The 21,502-nt window shown below is 36.3% G+C and overlaps 1 protein-coding gene across 3 annotated transcripts in view; it reads left to right on the top strand.

Moving 5' to 3' along the window:
- LOC144980981 (glypican-5-like) overlaps positions 1-21,033 on the top strand; it is a 196,215-nt gene extending 175,182 nt beyond the window's left edge. For 2 of the 3 annotated variants that reach the window (XM_078929015.1, XM_078929013.1), the window contains exons 7-9: positions 13,867-13,993; positions 15,005-15,176; positions 16,433-16,959. In XM_078929015.1, the coding sequence (XP_078785141.1) occupies positions 13,867-13,993; positions 15,005-15,176; positions 16,433-16,785 (652 nt within the window). In that variant the 3' untranslated portion in view covers positions 16,786-16,959. Of the gene's footprint in view, positions 1-13,866; positions 13,994-15,004; positions 15,177-16,432 lie in introns of all 3 variants that reach the window. The other variant, XM_078929014.1, reaches the window with a different exon arrangement.
- The last annotated feature ends 469 nt before the right edge of the window (positions 21,034-21,502 follow it).

Raw genomic sequence — 21,502 nt, 5'->3', positions numbered from 1 at the left:
TTTTGTTTGTTTGTTTGTTTGTTTGTTTTTTGTTGGGTTTTTTTTTGTTTGGGGGGGGGGGTGTTTGTTGTTATTTGTTGTTTGTTTTTTTTTTTTTTTTTGGGGGGGAGGAAGTTGGTTTTATTTGTAATGTTACAGAATCCAGTATAAACTTCAGTCTCATTCGCTGTATGGTTTTGAATAGTGCTTTTTGTAAGCATAGTTATTTGGCCATAATATAATGAATTCGTTCATTGGGGTGTTGTATTTAGAATGTCTTCCAATTTAGTGGTGTCAAACAGGTGACAATCTACTCATCCGGATCTGCCTAGTTTGAAATGTTTTTAGTTTTCAGTAAAAATAAAGGAAAGTAGACCCCTCTAACTATAATTAACTTTATAAATTTACCTTTTTTTTCTTCTTTTTTTTTTTTGCAAGGGGCGGGGGGGGGGGGTGAAGGATTAAACAACGCTTTCAATTCCTTCAGCATCAGACTTTCATTAACAGCAAGTCTAATTGGATTCTCTCTCTTTCCTTCAGAGCCGATGGGCCCATAAACCCGGAGTTTTTTCCGGTTTCTATAATGTGAAACGGACAATAGCAATTCCATGTTACCCTCAGGCCATTGTAAAGTACTTTCCACCAGATCTAATGGACCTAGCTACCCACTCAATTCTGGGGGGAAAAGGGAGATCAGAAAAAATCTCGGCTGCCCCTGAGATCGATGTTGGTCTTTTTGCGTGTGAAGAAAGTGCTCTAGCTACTGAGCTATCAGGACCCCCAATGAAATTAGATATGCATATCGAATTCAGCTATAGATAGTATGCGCTTGGCTAAGAAGCTCATAACATTGCCATCCGGAAGTATAACGGACCAACACACAAAACTGTGTGTATCCATGAACGTTTATGGTCAGGTTAATACAGTTCAGTGAGCATTACTCATAAACGCGGATGGCAAAAAACAATAACAAAGACCTGAGTGACGTCATCTTCGAACTATCTATAGAGGACAATTCTAGGAATATTTCCTTGTGCCGTTGGCTGTGTCAGATGCAATCAACCTGGTTTTCACACCCTTTTCTACAATGTAAATATAGTTATTTGTTATGCCTTGATGTTTATTAAACCTTTTCAATCCGTGTTCCAATTTTAGAAATACGAGTAACTCGACATCAGATCCTACCATTTTTACCAAGAATGCGGTAACATGGTAACATCGATGGTCTTTCTCGATCAATCCTTGTCCATTCTTTTCTCGATGAAACGGTACGGTTTATATATATATATATATATATATATATATATATATATATATATATATATATATATATATATATATATATAATAGATAAAAATAGAGTATGACATGAACGAAATCCGTGTGGCCGTCAAGGAATCTAGAGAAAATAGTGACCCAGTCTTTTAAAACATGGAACTAATTCAAAGCTCTCAATTCTTTTTTAAGCATGACCAAAAGTTTGACAGAGATTTGACATAGAACTGGAGACAAAGCGATAAATTGCTTCTTAGTCGGGCCCTCTTTTTTGTGTATGTTTACTGTATTATTACGGCAAAAGTAGGGCTCAGTAGGATGACTAGAATACATAATTTAATCAATGATGGCCAATTCTTTTGTACTCTGAAAAAAAAACACGTTTTTAAAATTTTGGCCAGAAAACTCGTCCTTCAAATATTGATCGGTTTAATATGACCCTCATCTTGACAAAAGTTCTCAAACCTGGGACTTCGCGAAGTTTCAGGTTTGAAAATTTTTGCCAAGATGAGGGTCATTTAAATTGATCGATATTTGAAGAACGAATTTTCTGTCCAAAATCTTGAATGCGTGTTTTTTCAGAGTTGGGCAGAATTCGTAATCGTGTGTTCCAAATTTAATTCTTTGAAGTCAAGTGTATCTAATTTATTGTATTGTTATTTTAATGTTAGTGTATAATAAACGCTGTCTTTATAATATAATATTATCATTGTAAGAGTTTGTTTTGATTCCATTAGATACACAATAGTTTTGATGGCTACTTGTATAGACAGGGCATAACGGATGTGTTCCACTTGGTATTTCACACTTCAAAGGGACAATCCGCGGTCATTGTGACTTTTTGTCAGTTACATTCAGAGCGTAATGTATTGGGCAATCTTTCTTTCTTCTCTTTTCTTTTTAAACCTCCTCTTTCCCGTCCTTCTTCTCCTCCGAGTTGTGTTTTGACTGTGTTTTTATTCAGGATTTTGTCGTAACTTTGAGGTAACCAACAGCTTATTTAACTCTCTTCTTACCAACTATTTTCCGGATTTTCCCTGTAACGTCACACCCATCCAACATAAAAATTGATATGTTCAAACTCTACCTCCAAAAAAATAAGTCCACGCTATACATAATTAATTGCGTACAACAATACAGGCTCTACAACACAGCACTAAGCTTTTATAAGTAAAACCAAAACACTTCCTCAAATTTGATAAAATGTGAACAAGAATAATGTTGGTTGTATCGTAATCAATGTGACGATTTTCTTATAGTCAGTTGGTGAGATTAGGATTTAGGCCGGGTGATGGACGGGATATTAACAACGCCATTGAATGACTTGAAGGTTTGGTTTTCAGTTTATATCAAACAAGACAGCGATGTAAAATTATGGACATATTTCATTTGTTGATCTCATTGAACATTGTGATAGGAAACTATATAGTTACAGACCATTGAACTTTCGTCAAATTATCTGTGGCTTAAGAGGTCAAGTTTTTTCCCCTCGAGATAAAGTCCATGTTCTCTAAATCTTTCACTCTTTCCACCCCAATATGGATGGATCGTGAGGCCTAGTTTAGAGCAGTGTTTTGTAAAATGTCTTCCATCCAAAATATGGATGGATAGTTAGGCATAGTTTAGAGCAGTGTCCTGTGAAAAGTCCTCCACCCAAATATGGATGGGTATTCAAGCCCAGTTTAGAGCAATGCCCTGTACAATGACAGTAAGCAAATGCCCGTTTCGCGCTTTGAAAAAAAAATAAAAATGAAATAACCTTGATACACCAGACTCTCTGGGCCCCTTTGGCCAGTATAGGGCCATGCACTTCTATCTACCTGGTATGTGACGAGGTGTCAATGGGAAGCTCTGTGTTCACCATCACCATTAATACTTTAATACTTTAAAACCCCGCGATTGACAAGTGATTTGCTTGTTTTGGTTTCACATTAAAAACAGAGAGAGAAAAAAAAAAAACAACACTCGAGCTTGCTACTTAACTACATTGGATAAACGGCGAGTTGATTGACTTGTGACTTTGGAAGTCGTTCGCCGATTTAATCTTACCCATCATCCTTAAAGAGTATTAAGCCGACAAGACTTACATGGAAAATGTCGTGAAAAAAATATTAAAGTAATAAATTAAGGAGTAGGCACGGGTGTAATTGGGAGACCTGAGGTTCGATCCCCAGTCGAGGCAGGCCGATTTTTTTGGGGGGATGGATCTAGAGCATTAGTAAGGTTTGAGTCCATGTTTAGCCTATCCGTCTTTCGATGTATATAAGATTTCTATTTGAAATGTTTGATGTCCTTGTCTGTCTGTGATTGATTGACCTTTATTTGATTGTAAATTTACTGATTGATTCATTGATAGTAGTAGTTGTAGTAGTAGTATTGCAAGTAGTAAGTAGTAATTATTGAAGTCGATGTCTGTTGTTGTATTGTGTCGATGGTGGTAGCGGTGGTAGTGGTAGTAGTTGCTTTAATTATTTCTTTTCTTTTCTTTTTTTTTTCTGCGAATGATAAATAGCCTGATATGATTCCAACCCTAATTATACCATATAGAAACATGCTGTAGGGGCTGCATTCTACCATATACAGCCATTTAATCGGTATAGCGGTCATAGGTCGCCATTTTAAAGATCTCCGTGTTTGAAAAAAATAAAACTGGACAAAAATATAATTTTGAAGACCCCCCCCCCCCCCCCCCCCCCCCCACCCCTCCTTCACCCCGTTACATCTTATGCTGGAGATTAAAATTTATAACTACTCAAACTTTGTGACTTAAAAATAGAATGAAAATAGGATTACCGGGGCGTTAATGAATTTAACCATGACTAAATACCGTAAAATTAGATTATGTTAGGAATGTGTATGACAATGAGAAAATTAAAATGTGATTGGTTTTTGTTGTTTTTGTTTTACACGTGAAGTGAACTTTGGGGCACTTACCATAATGAATGTAACTTGGGCGGTTGGTATAAAATGTGGCAGATGGGCTCTGTTGTTTTAGTTGGTGAGTTCATAGCATTGTTTTTTGTTTTGAAGAAAGGGGGAGGGGAGGGGGGGGGGAGGGTAAATTTGGAATTCTAGGAATGTCAGGCCTTGGAGCCCAAAACTGGCTTGCGTGTGAGTATCCAGTTGCAAGAAGAAAAAAAAGAAGAAGATGAGCATTGTAAACCTAAGTAAACAAAGGAAAAGTTGACATTGTTCGTTCTGTTGATGTTAGTTTGAAAGTGCCTAAGGCCAGGGTATCCCGAGCTGGGTGTGCCAATGACCTGTCCGGATAACGATACTTTCCCTCAAGCATACTAACTGTGTGCGTGAGTCGTATTTAATACTTGTTAACATCAGTATATAAATAGAAAAGACTGGTGGGTGCTCGCTTTGTGTGTGCGTGTGTGTGTGTGTGTATGTATGTGTGTATTTGTGTTTTAGGGAGACAGAGAGATAGATAGATAGATAGATAGAGAGAGAGAGAGAGAGAGAGAGAGAGAGAGAGAGAGAGAGAGAGAGAGAGAGAGAGGCGGGAGGGGGGGGGGGAATGAAATTTTTGTTTTGTTTCATTGGGGGGGGGGGGGGGGGGGGGGGAGGGTTGGGTTTTTTTTCTTTGATTTTTTTTCTTTAATTTTTTTTTTTTTTTTTTTTTTTTTTTTTTTGGGGGGGGGGGCGGTTGGGTTTGCTTTGATTGTTTGTTTCAGTATCAAGTTTGGATTGCTTTAAGAAGAAAAAAAATTCAGCATAAAAGATATCAAAAGCTTTAGTCTACTCATATTCTAAATAAAATGGATTATATTGAGGTTAAGAGAAATAAATATTGGAAACTAGAAACTGTTAAAATAAACGAAACGAAAGTATGTCAACGCAAAATGATCTGTAAACAACGTTGATTCCTATCACCCGAACGAACGACGACCCTTGACCTTCTATAGTCACATGTCCATTTTAGTTCATGAATAAACACCGTTGTTTTTCAAACCATGTATAATTATATAGATATAGGTAGCTAATGAATTAGACCCCATCAAATGGATTCTTATTGAACATGTTAGTGATTGTGCATTGTAGGTCAGCTATCAATTGACCCATCGCTCTGTGGACTTGGGCAATGACCCGTCTTCAGTAGATCAGTTGGCAACAAGTATTTTTTTTAAAGTCGTTTAGAGCCATGAAGCCAATTGAGTTATCTCGGGATTCTGAAGAGTTAAAGGAAGCAAAAGCATTTTACCAGAGTCCTGAAATGTATTAATGGTTCCCTGGTTTTACTACGGCGATGCGACACCTCTTCTATTGACTTATATAAAATAATGACGATAATGACGACAAAAACAATATAAATGATATTAATAATAATAATAATAATAATAATAATAATAATAATAATAATAATAATAATAATAATAATAATAATAATAATGATGATGATGATGATGATGATGATGATGATGATGATGATGATGATAATGATAATGATGATGATGATGATGATGATGATGATGATGATGATGATGATGATGATGATGATGATGATGATGATGATGATGATGATGATGATGATGATGATGATGATGATGATGATGATGATGATGGTGATAAATACCCTAATAGTGTTTTCGACTGTGGATCGAACCTCCTTTATTTGATCCCCAGGGAAAAGAGGCTGATTATTGTCACGTGATATTTGTTTATTTACTTTTTCTATTTTTTCCATCTACAATGTACACTTTTACACACATTAACAGTGTAACTGTAACAATAAATTAGGACACAACTTTTTAAAATAATTTTATCATACTTTAAATTATGTCGTTTTAACCAGTTAACTGCGCGAAGTCCCGGGTGTGAGAGGTTTTTCCAAAATAAACGAGGTTCATGTAAATCGACCGATATTTATTGGAAGGACTTGTTTCCTGGCCAATTTTTTTAACGTGTTTTTCCGGAGTGCATCAGTTTGCTGGATAATCTGTTCATCAAAGCCAGCACTGTCATGACTGCTGTTCACTGTGAACTCTGGCAAAACACTTATATATTCATTTTGATTAGGAAACGTTTTCTTCGAATATCACAAGATTACAATTATGATCTTGATCTCATCAAACAAGTCTCTAAAGTTTCTTAGTTAAAGGCTCAATTTTAAGACATTTCTGATAAGTTGATGACGTATTGAATCGACTGGTAGATAGCTGATTTAACTCTCTCCTTACCAGCCACTTTCAGGATTTTCACCAAAACTTTACACCCAACTAAAAATTTTTTAATATTTTTAAAACTCAAACACAATAGCAGTAAGTTCTTGCGATAAATAATTTCTTTAGCAAAACATGCATTACAATACACTGTTCATTTTCTTTAAGTTTTATGATGTACAAGAGAATTTTGAATAAGAAAAATGTTGGTTTTATCGCAACGAATGTGGCGATTTCCCGATAGTTGGTAAGGAAAGGGTTCCAGTAAAAGTTTTCTAGCCATAGTGAAACAAATTGTGTTAAATCAGAGTGTGGCAGATTGGATAATTAGAACCACTTGAGTAAAGCATTTCCAGAGATAGTACCAATGTTGACTCCAGCCTACCATGACAGACCTGCTTACTTCAACATTTTAAAAATCGTAATTTTCAGGAAATAAAAATTTAGTCGCTATAATTAACTTTTTAAAATCAACAATTTACCATCACAAGTATAAAATAACACTTCAAAATCCTTAAAATTGTGTCGTCTGGCATCAACTTTGATTTTCAATACGTTTTAACGACTTAGAGATGCTCGTGAAGTTTCAAACTTGGAGTAAACATTTCGTAATTCTACGATTTTTTCGTAATGGTAAACCGGTCTGCAGTGGCTTCAATCATCCCCACGTGTCATATGGTACTCATTTAATCGGTTTGAGACAGTGCATGTTGTTTTGAACCAGCACTCTTTAAATGGGCGGCGGGTTTCTGTCTGGCGTAACAGGTACTCATTTACACCGAGTAGACAATGACCAGTTTTGTTTTTGTTGGGGTAAATATTTTTTTGTTTTTGGGTTGGGAAGATGGCGGGGGGGGGGGGGGGGGGGGGGGGGGCAATGTTGTCATTTTTTTACTTGACTTGTCTTATTTATTTATTTTTTTTACGTTTTGTTTCTTGGTGGGGGGGGGGGGGTGGTTCTGTTTTTTCTCAATTTGTTTTTTTTTTTTTTTTTTTTTTTTTTTTTTCGTGAGAGGGGGGGGGGGGGGTGTTTTTGTTTTTTTTTTTGGTTGTATTTTTGGTTGTTTTGATGAGGGTTATTTTTAGGAGGTTTTGATTGTTTGTTTTTGATGTCAAATATAATCGGACGAACAATTTTTTTTTTAAATGAAAGAAAATTATAGGCAACCCTGCCATACACAGAATGTTTTTCCCCATTTAGCCAGAAAACTTTAACACCGAATGTATTGATGGCAATGATCTCATTAAAGAGTCAAAATGCCTCAAACATGAGACTTCTGATTTGAGATTTTTATTTCTTTTTTTATTATTTTGACAAGTTGTGGATCCGTTGAATCGATTGATACTTGTGGCAGAATGTTGGAGTCTCAAGATTGATACATTTTTACAAGTGGAGAGCTTTTGTTATAGGGAAGAAAAGTATGACGTCAAGAGACTGGTTCCTGTTTCATTGGAAGTGTAAAGCCACTCTTCAGGGGGACTGAGTTATACCTTGTGCAATTCATCTTCAGAGTCATGGCGTCAGAGTGATGGCACCTTATTTTCTAGTCTAAATATATTATCCTGGTCGTCAATAAAGATCATCCATCCTCGCTCTCTTACGTCCCGTAATCCTAAGAATCTGCTTAAATATCCTGTTACTGAAATAGTTATGCCAATTTATGTAACCTAAAAATTTAATAAATGAGCTTTTATATAGAGCAATATCCACTAAACGTGCTCAAAGCGCTTTCCAAGGGGTCCCTGGCCAACATCAACATTCAACATGTAGGACGTAGGACATGACGCCTGTTAGGCGATATTACATTTTTTTTTTCGGACAGAGACAACGCTGTTCGAACCCAAAACATTCCGATTCAAAAGCGAGTGTCATACCACTAAACCACATAGCCGTACAACCTATTCATTATTAATACTCCGAAGGACTGGTTACATACACACTCCCAAAGATTTAGGAACCAAAAGAGCAGATAGAGGGTTTGACGTCACGACGTTTCTACCCTATTAATTGCTGTTTGAAAGAAAACGTTTTTCTGCCAAAATTAACAAATAAAAAGTTTTTTTTTGGTCAGAATATGGCAGTTCATTATATATGCCGACTTTGCTTATTCCCTTGACCATCCATGTTCATTGGCTTGTGGACATCTGTCTGAATGTTATCTGTAAATATTTTGACCACTCTAAGTATTGGATGTCCACCTGCTCGGTCAGGAATGTTGCCTCCGTCAAAAGAGGGGATTTCAGACATGGGCCAGGGCACGTGCATTTATAATGCAATCTCTCTCTACATATCTACACACACACACACACACACACACACACACAAACACAAGCTCACACACTTTCTCTCTTACTCATTCTCTCTCTCTCTCTCTCTCTATCTATCTATCTATCTATCTATCTCTCTCTCTCTCTCTCTCTCTCTCTCTCTCTCTCTCTCTCTCTCTCTCTCTCTCTCTCTCTCTCTTGCTCGCTCGCTTTCATTATATATCACATTCACTTTCTTACTCTTTTTCTCCTCTATGTATCTCTCTCTATAGATATATATGTATATATATATATATATATATATATATATATATATATATATTATATATATATATATATATATATATATATATATATATATATATATATATATATATATACCGTATCTGTTTATCTGCCTGTATATATGTCTATCTCTATTTTCGTCACTCGCTACTTATCACAGCACCATCAAGCGCTGTCGCTGGCATACCGCTGGTGTGAAAATGAAATACGACTATAGAAAGAAGGTCACTGATGCAGACTCAGGATTGCTCCACCACCTCCATTAATAACACAGATAGGCCGAATTTCAGTGTTTAATGAATTTATCAAAGCCACCCTTGTCGACATTCATTAGAGTAAAATGTCAGATAAGGAAAAGACAACTGCTTTCTCTTTGAAATACATTATACAGTACCGAGTGTGGTGTTCTCTCTCTCTCTCTCTCTCTCTCTCTCTCTCTCTCTCTCTCTCTCTCTCTCTCTCTCTCTCCATCTCTCTCTCTTTCTTTCTCTCTCTCTCCATCTCTCTCTCTCTCTTTCTCTATCTCTATCCCTTTCTTTCTCTTTATTTCTTTCTCTCTCTCTGTCTCTCTCTCTCTCTCTCTCTCTCTCTCTCTCTCTCTCTCTCTCTCTCTCTTTACCATCTCTCTAACTCCCTCCATCTCTCTCTCTATTTCTTTCTCTTTTTTTTCATCTCCGCCTCCTCTCTCTATCTCTCTATATCTCTTCTTTTCTCCCCCCCCCCTCTCTCTCTCTCTCTCTCTCTCTCTTCCTCCCCCCACCCCCCCCCTTCACTCTCTCTCCTACTCTTTGTCTCCCCCTCTCTATCCCCACATCTCCCTCTTTCTCTCTCTCTCTTCTCTCTCTCTCTCTCTCCCTCCCTCTCTCTATCTCTCTCTATCTCTCTCTCTCTCTCTCTCTCCCTATCTCTCTCTCTCTATCTCTCTTTCTTTCACTGCCCACTGCAAACCTTTTGCACCCCCGACGCACCATTTCTCTTTCTCCTCTTATTTCTCTAAAATTCTATAAAGTTAAAGAATACTAACATGGTTCAGTGGTTTGGTTTTGCCATGTCCCAGACATGTACCGAGTTTAACACCCGTCTGCCGAGTTGCGAGGCCTTGAGCAGGTTATCACGTTCTAGTTCTAGCTTCTATTGCTATAATGCTTTGTGGTCGACGTGTACTTATTTGCAGGTCCGATAACCCAAATTGTAATGCATGTTCTCATTGTAATGGAAATACTATCAAACCAAAGCAAAATATTGTCCACTACAACAATCTTAAACTTGGCCCATAATTGCGATAGATTATTAGACCTGAATTTATGTGCACCTAGATTGAGTCTAATGCTTGTGCTATTTGTCTTCTCTTGTAATAGGCCCTAAGACAAAGGGATTTTATAATTCCGATTAGACTAACTGTTTTCTACTTCTTTTCTTTTTCAACAAATGATAATATTGTGAATAAATCTGTTTATCGTTATTTGTTTCCTTGTGCATTTGGTTAAGGAAATGTGTGTGTTTCTATGTTTGTGTGTGTGCATGTGTGTGTGTGTTCGTGTTTATCAAGATGTAAATTTGATTCCGATTCAATATTGTGTTCGTAAAACGGAATGGAGAAGGGGGGGGGGGGGGGGGGGGGGGGGGAGGAGGAGGAGGAAGACGTAGACTATTAATTGGATGATTGGGGAAAGGGGGGGGGGGGGGGCAGACAGAAAAAGAGGTGGGTGGGGGGGGGGGGGGTTAGGAATTGTGTGGCAGATTGAGAAATCACCGTCAAACACGAATCCAATCAAGACTACGTTGTTATGTTGTTGTTTTTTGTTTTGTTTTTGTTTTTTTTGTTTGGATTTTTTTCTTCTCTTCCCTCTCCTCGGCATGGTTTGTTATTTAACCCTTTCAAAGCCGGAATCCATTTCCCTTCAATCTAGGCTCATATCCTACCGTTTTTGTCACTAACTGTTATGGTTTTCTTAGTGATAATGGTTTTGAAAATTGTTTAAGTTGAAGTTTACATATAACTCACACATTAACATAGAATTTCCTATTAACAAATCAAAACAGGTAAAATCAACAAAATAAAATACACCAAAGCAAACAAATAAATAAGTGGATACATAACTAAATAAATGAATAAATAAATAAATAAATATCTTTTTTAAATAGATAAATGCATAGATTAATTAATTTAATAGATTTTTTAAAGATAAGAAAAAAAAAGGGGGGGTGTGAAACTACTCACTTTAAAGGAGATAAATAAAGGGAGGTTGTGATTTTTCAGTGTGGCTGATAGAGGGTGATTTATTATAGGTGGAATGATGCCGTATAAGGTGTTGTGTCGTGTCTGGGTTTTGTTGTCCATTGGACGGGGTAATGGGATTACGGTCTTATGTACCCTGACAAAACACGGATTTAACATTTTGACCAGAAAACTCATCCTTCAAATATCGATCGAGTAAACTGACCCTCATTTTGTCAAAAACTCAAAATCTTAGGACTTCGCGAAGTCCCAGCTTTGAGCGTTTTTGACGAGATAAGGGTCATTTTTATCGATCTATTTTTTGAAGGACGAGTTTTCTGGTCAAAATTTTAAATATGTGTTTCTCAAGCGAACGGCAGATTAGAGGATGGAAGATAACTGTTTAGCAGGCGATGGGGAAAAAGGATGAGGGGGGGGGGGGGGGGTGGGGGAAGAATCTGGAGATAGGATAGAAAAAGTATGGTGGCGGAGAAGAAAGGTAGATAGATAGACAGATGGATATATAGATAGATAGATAGATAGATAGATAGATAGATAGATAGATAGATAGATAGATAGATAGATAGATAGATAGATTGATATATATATATATATATATATATATATATATATATATATATATATATATATATATATATATATATATATATATATATATATCCAAAGACTGACGTTCAGAGAGAAAGAGGGACCGGGTGGTCATCGGAATGAAACGGAGAGTGAAAGAGAGAAGAAAACCTAAAGAAGAATATAAGGGGGAAGAAGAAGAAGAAAAAGAAAGAAAGAAAGTGTGTGTGAGAGAGAGAGAGAGAGAGAGAGAGAGAGAGAGAGAGAGAGAGAGAGAGAGAGAGAGAGAGAAGTTATATAGGAGTAGGAGAAGAAGAAAAATAGTAAGAGTTTGTAATCTGCAGAATTCTACTTAAATGTTTCTGAATCAGAAAAAAAATCTCTCTCTCTCTCTCTCTCTCTCTCTCCCTCCTTCCCTCTCTCTCTCTCTCTCTCTCTCTCTCTCTCTTTCTCTCTCTCTCTCTCACTCTCTCTCTCTCTCTCTCCAATTCTCTTCTCTTCTCTCTGCCCCCAACTCATTTCTTTCCCTCACTTTTTCTTTCCTCTCAAAATCCATGACACAAAGTTTCTAATCGCACCTAGCTAGTCTAGCTCCTTTTTTCCCCCTGAAAGATTCGACATTGAGCGTTAGACATATATCGCCGTGTCCAATCTGAAAAAGCGGCCTTAAATGAAATGAAAATCTTGAAGAGTCCCGGGTTGCTGCTCTATGCCAGCGTGTCCCATGGGAAGTGGTGAGGCACCCAAGAAATTATTTACGACATGCATAAATCACGCCTGTCGTTTTTCCATTATGGAAAACAGCTTTCGAGGAATAAATCTTCTTTTTAACTCTTAGATCGCCACAACTTCGATTAAATATAATTCTGTTTATATTTGTTTTGTATTATACCTCTCATTCTTTCTTTTTTTTAATACTTATTGTACAAATTTTGTAAGACTCTACGTTCCCCAACGAAATTTATTTTTTTGACCTGAATTTATATTTTTGTGTGTATGCGAGTTCTGTTTTAACGGTTCAGCGTGGACACAATAGCCGATTCAATGAGATGGTTTTATGTCGGTTTATTATAAGTCTCATGACATTCAATGAGTTTTTGGATTTGCCTCCAGTGTTAAATAGGATGAGCTCTTGTGACAATATTACAGTTCAAGATTCCCACTTTAATTTCTTTGTATCCGGGGTGAATCTTTTCAAGTGTAGACTTATCATGTAAATGTTATGGTCTCCAAATCTGACAGGTTCTATTTATCTGTCTATTTATTTGTTTTCTTATTCAAAATAAAGTAAACAAGATGATTTATCACAGATTTAATTTATTTCACGGGGACAGCCATACCGTGGTGATTTATATAATTCGTAATTTTCTTTTGTGTTGGATATTCATTGAATCATAATAGGTTTAACCCACGATGTATAAAAAAAAACTTATCGGTATACGAGCGTTTCCCGGTATCACCACCATGGTGGTAAATTGCGTTTGATGTATGTGATAAATAACCCCCTACCGCTTTCAGGTCGGTGCCATGCTGGTGTCCAGCCATGAATGGCGTTCTATCCTTATGACGTTCGATTCCAGCCCAATCAAAATTTGCACCCACTCATAGTTCAGATTTTCTCCGTCATGATCAAACCTATTTTGGCGCTTACCTCATTTTGCCGTATTGAAATAGATAAATTATCCTTTCGACTTGTGACAAGTTGGGGGCCATCTTAATCCATCGGTATTTGCTATGAATGATGGTCTGGCCAAAATACACAACGAAAGTGTTTTGTCGGAGTGTCGAAGACGGGTTTTTTTACGTTCTCTGGAAAATCATGTATTTTAAAATTTTGGCCAAAAAATTTGTTTCGATCGATATTTGAAGAACGAGTTTTCTAGCTAAATTGTTAAATATGTTTTTCCAGAGAAGAGCAAGACTAGTATATCGCTAAAGTATAGTTGTATCGTTATTCGTTTTTACTATCGCTTATACGATCTAAAACTATCATAAGCGATTCAAACATTTGCAAGAACCCAATAAATACAAAAGTATATTGTCTAATCATTTTGATAATTCTATGATAACTATTTATATTTACAGATATACGAGAGAGGTACCGGAAGCCAAAATCATCATCCAGGCACAGTTCAATAAAGAGGTCAAAGTCAACCTCTACCCCAAACACAAACTCCTAGAGGTCAAAGATACTCTCATCTCACAACGACGGGTAAGCAATATTAACACAGATATTAACACAGATCAATTGTTGTCAATTTCGCCTTTACTCTGTGGCCCCAATGTAGGACAAACGTTATTAACATAGGACTGGTGCCCTACGTTGACAGATATTATTAAATATACGAGGTTTTCCATAAACTGTGCCTTAAATGAAATCAATTCTTTAAAACAATAAATTCATGTTTTCGACCATATTACAAATTGTTGATATTACTATTTGTTTCCTTGTAAAGAACATAATACTAGTATGTATCAATGTACAGTCCATCTAGTTGAAAAATAAACCGTCAAACATATCTATTATATAAACTGATGTTATTGACCCTTGGTGTGAATTACTCACAAAATGTTGTAAGCTGAAATTGGAACAAAATTGTCTATTTTGATGGTATGTGGTTAAGTAAAATAATTAGAAACCAGTTTTCCCACCAAAACAATCATAATCCACACACACAACAAAGTCTAACCCTAACGTATAAAATGGTCTAGAAGAGAGAATTTAGTTTGGACTAAGTACCTTTGGTCTTAATATTTGGGGTTTTTTTTTAATTTTGATATATATGATAATATCAACATCTTCTCTTTATATCACATCACCTTTTATCTCCTAAATTCCCTTTGAAATAGTTTTTGACCAAATCCAAATCACGACACTCCTATTTGAAAGGATTCAAGTCTCCACCTCTGGATGCCGTTTCCCCATTTCCCAAAATCAACAGATTATAAATATTCAATCCGGCAGGTCTAATTAATCACATGAAAAAAAAAGATGTGTTTATTGGTAAGAATTAGTCTACGTGGATTATTTTACCCACAATATTAAATTTGTAGGATTTTTCCAAAATGACACATTTTAAATATTGTTCTAATTCTTTATATCAAACAGAACCTCAGCTTACTGTTCTAATTCTTTATATCAAACAGAACCTCAGCTTACTGTTCTAATTCTTTATATCAAACAGAACCTCAGCTTACTGTTCTAATTCTTTATATCAAACAGAACCTCAGCTTACTGTTCAACGAAGAACTGATGATTGGAGACCAGTCATTGCGAGGGAGTGGAGCTGGCGAGTTCTCGGCAATTATAGGAGACGACGAGGACTTTTCTTCTATCATATCAGGAAGCGGAAGTGGAGAGGGACCGGAAGAAGATTCTTCTTCAAGCTCTGGACGTAAGTTTAAAGTAGCAAAACACTTGAGTTAAAGCAGAAAGTTTTCATAGAAGAGATCCCCCTTAAACAAATGTTTTCGGTCTTTAACTTCTTACACTCGGACCAAGTCGGGAGCACAACTCATTGGAGCCTTTCTGCTTTATGTATTTATTTGAAACGTTATCTCTTAAGATATTGATGTGCGCGAATCCTCGAGTGCTTGACTATTTAATGAACCTGAATTATTGTATTATTCTCACCTCTTACTTTGCAATTTTGTTTCCACGGCAAGGTCACTTCATTACTGCAAAATGAAATAACTTTTAATAAATTTAAGAATTATATTTTTGCCATGAGGATGCAGTGAAGTGAACCTGCAATGGAAACATTGTTGGCAAAGTAAAAGGTGAAAATACTATGCATTTTAATAATATTTGATTTTAAAAATGTATGCACCACGATTTTACATACGAGAAATGAGAGACACTGACACCACCATTCTTCACAACGGTCTCAGGTTTAAGATTACGTGAGGAGATTGGGACCATCTTAGTCTAGCGATGTATAAAAAGTCTTTTTTTTCTGGCTGAAAACATGGAAAAGTGTTTTGTCAGTGTTTGGCTGTTTCCTTGGGAGTAGTCCCTAAAAGCCATCAGGCCAATGGGAAAAGTGTTTTGTCAGTGTTTGGCTGTTTCCTTGGGAGTAGTCCCTAAGAACCATCAGGCCCATGGGAAAAGTGTTTTGTCAGTGTTTGGCTGTTTCCTTGGGAGTAGTCCCTAAGAGCCATCAGGCCCATGGGAAAAGTGTTTTGTCAGTGTTTGGCTGTTTCCTTGGGAGTAGTCCCTAAGAGCCATCAGGCCCATGGGAAAAGTGTTTTGTCAGTGTTTGGCTGTTTCCTTGGGCGTAGTCCCTAAGAGCCATCAAGCCCATGGAGTCGGAGTTTACCTCGGTTTCTAAAGCACTTATAACTTCGAGCAGTTCATATTTTTGTTGTTATTGTTGTTGTTGCTGTTGTTGTTTTTGATGTTGTTGTTGTTGTTGTTGTTATTATTATTATTATTATTATTATTATTATTATTATTATTATTATTATTATTATCATTGTTGTTATTGTTGTTTTTGATGTTGTTGTTGTTTTGTTTGTTTGGGGGGTTTTTTGTGTTTGTTTTTTTGTTTTTTTTTTTTTTTTGTTGTTGTTGCTTTTTTGTTTTTGTTTTTGGGGGGTTATTTTTTTTATTGTTTGATTTATTTTTCTCCATTTTGCCTTTTATTTTCAGGTCCCCAAACTAATAGACTAACACCTACACGAAACCCCAACCAGGGCGGAAATAGAGGAGATGGCGTAAATAGAGGAGATGGGAACAATGACGTAGGGGTGAACAGTGGCGGAAATGACAAAGCTGATAAAGGTGGATCTTACAACATTGCCCCCAACAACAATAATAATATTGATAACAACAATAATAATAACAACAACGACAATAACGACAAGATTGAAGATGGTGGTTCAGGGGCGATAACTGCTATACCCACCATTTCATGGGTCACTCTCCTCCTTTCTCTCATCGTCTCCTCTTGGCTGTCTCGATCCTTGCTATCATCCTCACGGAGTCACGGCTGTGTTTTGTGAGACACCATGTGTGTGTGTGTGTGTGTGTGTGTGTGTGTGTGTGTGTGTGTGTGTGTGTTTCAAATGTAAATAGTCATGATTTTATAGAGATTTATCTTTTTGGACGATGAAATGTGTGAGAGAGAGAGAGAGAGAGAGAGAGAGAGAGGGAGGGAGGGAGAGAGAGGGGGGGGGGGGGGGGGGAGAGAGAGAGAGAGAATGAATGAATGAATGAATGAATGTGCCTGTGTGTGCGTATGTGCATGTGTGTTATGTGTCTTTTCGACCCAATACTAGGGACCTAAGTGATGATAATGATAGATTCCGATACTCCACAGAATTAGAGAGAGAAAGACAAGGGGGAGAGAAAGACAAATAAATGGAGAAGAGAGAGTAAGAGAGAGAGAGAGAGAGAGAGAGAGAGAGAGAGAGAGAGAGAGAGAGAGAGAGAGAGTATTTTATTTAATTTTATGCATAAGTATGACTTTTTTACTGATAAATTATCACAACAGAGTTCAAAGTTTGTGAATAATGATTTTGAATAATATGATATGCTGATTCTACCATTAACCATTTTCATGTGTCAGTTCATTACATTCTTATTGGGGGGGGGGGGGGGGGGGGGCATTTTGTTGACCGTTAAAATCTGTTGTTTATTTTATAATTGTTTACTTTCATATATTAGAATAATAGAATTTTAATGTAGATCATTTTGATATGTAATAAATTTTCATAAAATTATGCTTTTAATAATTGTAGAAAAGATGCACAAGTAAACAACGAAATATTATACGGAACATGCAGTAAAAGGGAGTCGACTCAATTTAATCGCATTTATTGTAAAGGTAGAAAGAGTAGTCTTTCTTGCTTTTTGTCGTGAAAATTGTTTAGCAATATCTCTACCATTTATAGATGAATTACTGTAGTCTACCTGCTACTGTGTAAATTGTTACACATTTTTATATCTTTTTCTTTATTTTATATCTCAACTATTGTAATTAGTGGGTTTTTGTTTTTAATTAATGATATTAAATATATTTATCACATATGTTTGGGTTTTTATCATTGTACATAATATTCATGAATTTACTTGGAAGCGCTCTACAAAATCAAATAATATACGTCACCATCTTTCCCCAATTGTTTTACGGTCTACATACTTTTTTCTTATTCCAACTAACGAATCTACAATTCAGCTCATCCCTTTTTATGATTTAAGGGAGGTTGATATTTCTGAAAACTTCCTAAACATGCTGTTGAATAATACTTTTGTTATTAGTGATGCACAAGATATTTTGCACAATTGATTTTAGCTGTTTTGAAGTTGTTTTGTTTTCTTTGATTTGTTTTGTTTTTGTTCTTTTTTGTTTTGTTTTGTTTTGTTTTGTTTTGTTTTTAATCTTTTAATTTTGTTGTTTTAATCTTTTTTGTTTGTTTGTTTGTTTGTTTGTTTTTAAAACAGACGTATATCATTTGTATCATTTCAATTTCTAACCAAAGGTGCTGGATCATGTCCGATGTTTTTAGCAGTGATATGTAAAACAACAACTTAAATCGTTTTGACAGGACCGCTAGGCCTTTTTATGATTATTTCAATATGAATTGATAATTATTATAGATTTTTATAGGCCATCGCTGTAGTTTAATAGCAGATTTAAATTGTAGCTCGCACATAGTCAAGGATCCTAACATGAATTGTATGTTGTTTGATATTTTAGCAATTATTTTTCATGCGTGTATGTATCTGCTTGTGTGTTAGAGTATGTGTGTGCATGTAGATTTGTGTGTGCGTGTTTGTTGAGGATGCCTTCTAAGCTAAATTATGCTCTACAATTATCTTTGTCATCATTATGTACCTATTTTTGTCATTGACCCTCTCCAGACCTATGCAACAAAAGCAACAATATTGATAATAATAGAAATCATCATCATCATCACCATCATCATCATCATCATCATCATCATCATCATCGTCATCGTCGTCGTTGTCGTCGTCGTCATCAGCAGCAGCAGCACCATCCTCACCATCATCTTCATCATCCTTCTCCTCCTCGTCCTCATCATCATCATCATCAGCATCAGTATCATCATCATCCTCGAGTTACTGTCGGTGTTTACTATGTGTTACTATAGATAGTATTGTGTTACTATATATAGAATGCTTATATCATACCGTTAGTGGCCAGCACATATCATAAGTCGGATCGTCGGCCATCCTTTTGTTAAATATGATTTTGTTACAACGCGTGTTTCATGATATTGATTGTGATTATAATTTTTGCCAGCATTTCTTTCACAAATACTGAATCTTTAAAATATTTCTGCCGTCATCATCATCATCATCATCATCATCATCATCGTCGTCGTCGTCGTCTCGTTATACATATTTTTACCACTACAGCATCTATTTCACATCTTATTTGATAACGATTGTCAAGTCTGTCATGAATATTCATTTTCATCAATGCAAGGTACCGTGATTTTTGTACCACCTTGCACACTGTGCATTCCTGAGTCTTTATTATATAACATGTATGTACATTGTGTCACATGATCTATGACGTAACATGCTTTTCTCTTTTGTATACCGTGTAATTTATTCATGTGTATTTATACTTATGATATCATTGAGTAACATGAACGGATCAGTAATGCTTTCGTTAATATTTCTCCAATCTAAATTGGTTAGATTTGGGGTAGGGGGGGGGGGGGGTCACTCGAAGGACCCACCCCCAATTGTAAGCGTAAGGAAGTCATTGTACGTTCTCTCTATCTGTCTCTCTCACTCTCTCTCTCTCTCTCTCTATCTATCTATCTCTCTCGCTCTCTCTCGCTTTCTCTCTCTCTCGCTCTCTCTCTCTCTCTCGCTATCTCTCGCTCTCTCTCTCTCTCTCTCTCTCGCTTTCTCTCTCTCTCTCTCTCTCTATCTATCTATCTATCTATCTGTCTCTCTCTCTCTCTCTCTCTCTCTCTCTCTCTCTCTCTCTCTCTCTCTCTCTCTCTCTCTCTCTCTCTCTCTCTCTCAACCTCCACCTATTCCTCTCTCCTATAATACTGACGACACCAGTGGTTTGATTTTTAGCTAGGTTAAAGTTTTTCGATTGTTTTGATTTATTCTGTTGCATGTTCGGTCACTGTGTCTTCTATCCCCTTATATCTGTTTTCCAACATACTTTCTGTCTTTGTCTTGGAATGAGACTACTTGGTTTTGTCCTGGCCCTGGCCGGAGTCCTAGCTGGGAGGGAAACAGTCAAATGCATAGTTATTGTGTTGGGAGATGATATTTTTTTTCCTTGTAAATCATCTCTCTGTTGTGTATTATTATATTTGTTATTTTGAATTTATAGTGTAAGCATTTGAGTGTATTCCTCTTTGTTGGATTTTGTGCTTGTGTCCGGATGAGACTTATAGGTGGTCTCAAACAAAGTATATTGGTGGTATGCTACATCTGATCCCTATTTGTTCCAAGTTCCCCTATGTCTTACTTTTTCTTGGGTGCTTTATTTGTAATTCTAGAACTTTTTACTATCCCATTTTCTTCCTTTTTTACTGGCGCTGACATAACCTAAAAAAACCAATAAAAACAAACAAACAAACAAAATATAACCCACGATTGTCGGTACGTTCCGTGTTAGGATGTAATCATGCTGCATGATATTAATATGTAGGTACATTAAATGAAAAAATTCCTACTCTGACTTCATTGCAACGCAAAACTATGTTGTTTTCCATATTTTGAAGGAATAAAACGATCTATGTTTTGCGGTTTTAGTTGTAAAAAATCAATACTAAGTCGTACAGTACCTGGTAGATTTGAATGACCAAATTACCTCCCCTGTATCTTCCATTTTGTTATCCCCTTAATTGTTGCTTTATCATTTAATGTCCTAGTCGTAGCATTACGCTGTTGTGACCTTAAGGAGAGCCGTTAACCCCCCCCCCCCCCTAAATATGTAAAAACTTAACCTTTTGTTTATTTATCCACCTTTATTAAAATTTTGTCTCCCATTCATTATACATTATCATTTGGGGAAAAAAAAAGAAAAACCTATTCTAAACACGACACAGAAGTCTCAGAATATTCAACTTTGCAAGCGCCTTCAAACATGATATTATTACCATATTATTGATGAATACTTTATGTGTTGAATCTCTTTGTCTGTTCTACGGCGCTTATGCGAACTTAGAGTCGCAAGGGCCATTCCATCCTCTTTTGGAAAAACAAAAAAGACAAACAAAAAACAAAAACAAATAAAAAACAAAAAACAAGCAAAGACTTCTGATAAAAATGAAAAAAAAAACAATAAAAAACCCCATAGATTCCAACCCATCTCATTCAACTACCACATAATATTATGCACTCCATCTCCCCTTTCCCCTTTTCATCAGTCTTTCATTTTATTCCCATTCATTACGCTGTACAGTGCACGCTACTTAAAACGACGTATTGACTGTTGATGTACATTAAAGTGTTGTATGTGCTGTCTCCAAATGTATTTTGTCTAGGACTAGGTACACATATTAGCAGGTCTGATAACCAAACGCAATTATGGACTTGATTTGATTTTGTTGTTTTATACAACAATTTGCAATGGTTTAAGAGTATTACCATTTCGTACCATAATGAGGCCATAACAATATGGGTTATCAGCCCTTATATCTGTTTTCCAACATGCTTTCTGTCTTTGTCTTGGAATGAGGTTACTTGGTTTTGTCCTGGCCCTGGTTGGAGTCTTGG

This window comes from Berghia stephanieae, chromosome 10 (genome assembly GCF_034508935.2).
Source record: "Berghia stephanieae isolate SIO BIC M18660-M18661 chromosome 10, UCSD_Bste_1.3, whole genome shotgun sequence".
Lineage (NCBI taxonomy): Eukaryota > Metazoa > Mollusca > Gastropoda > Nudibranchia > Aeolidiidae > Berghia > Berghia stephanieae.
The sequence above is the reverse complement of the archived record's forward strand: the minus strand, read 5'-3'. Positions and strand labels throughout refer to the sequence as shown.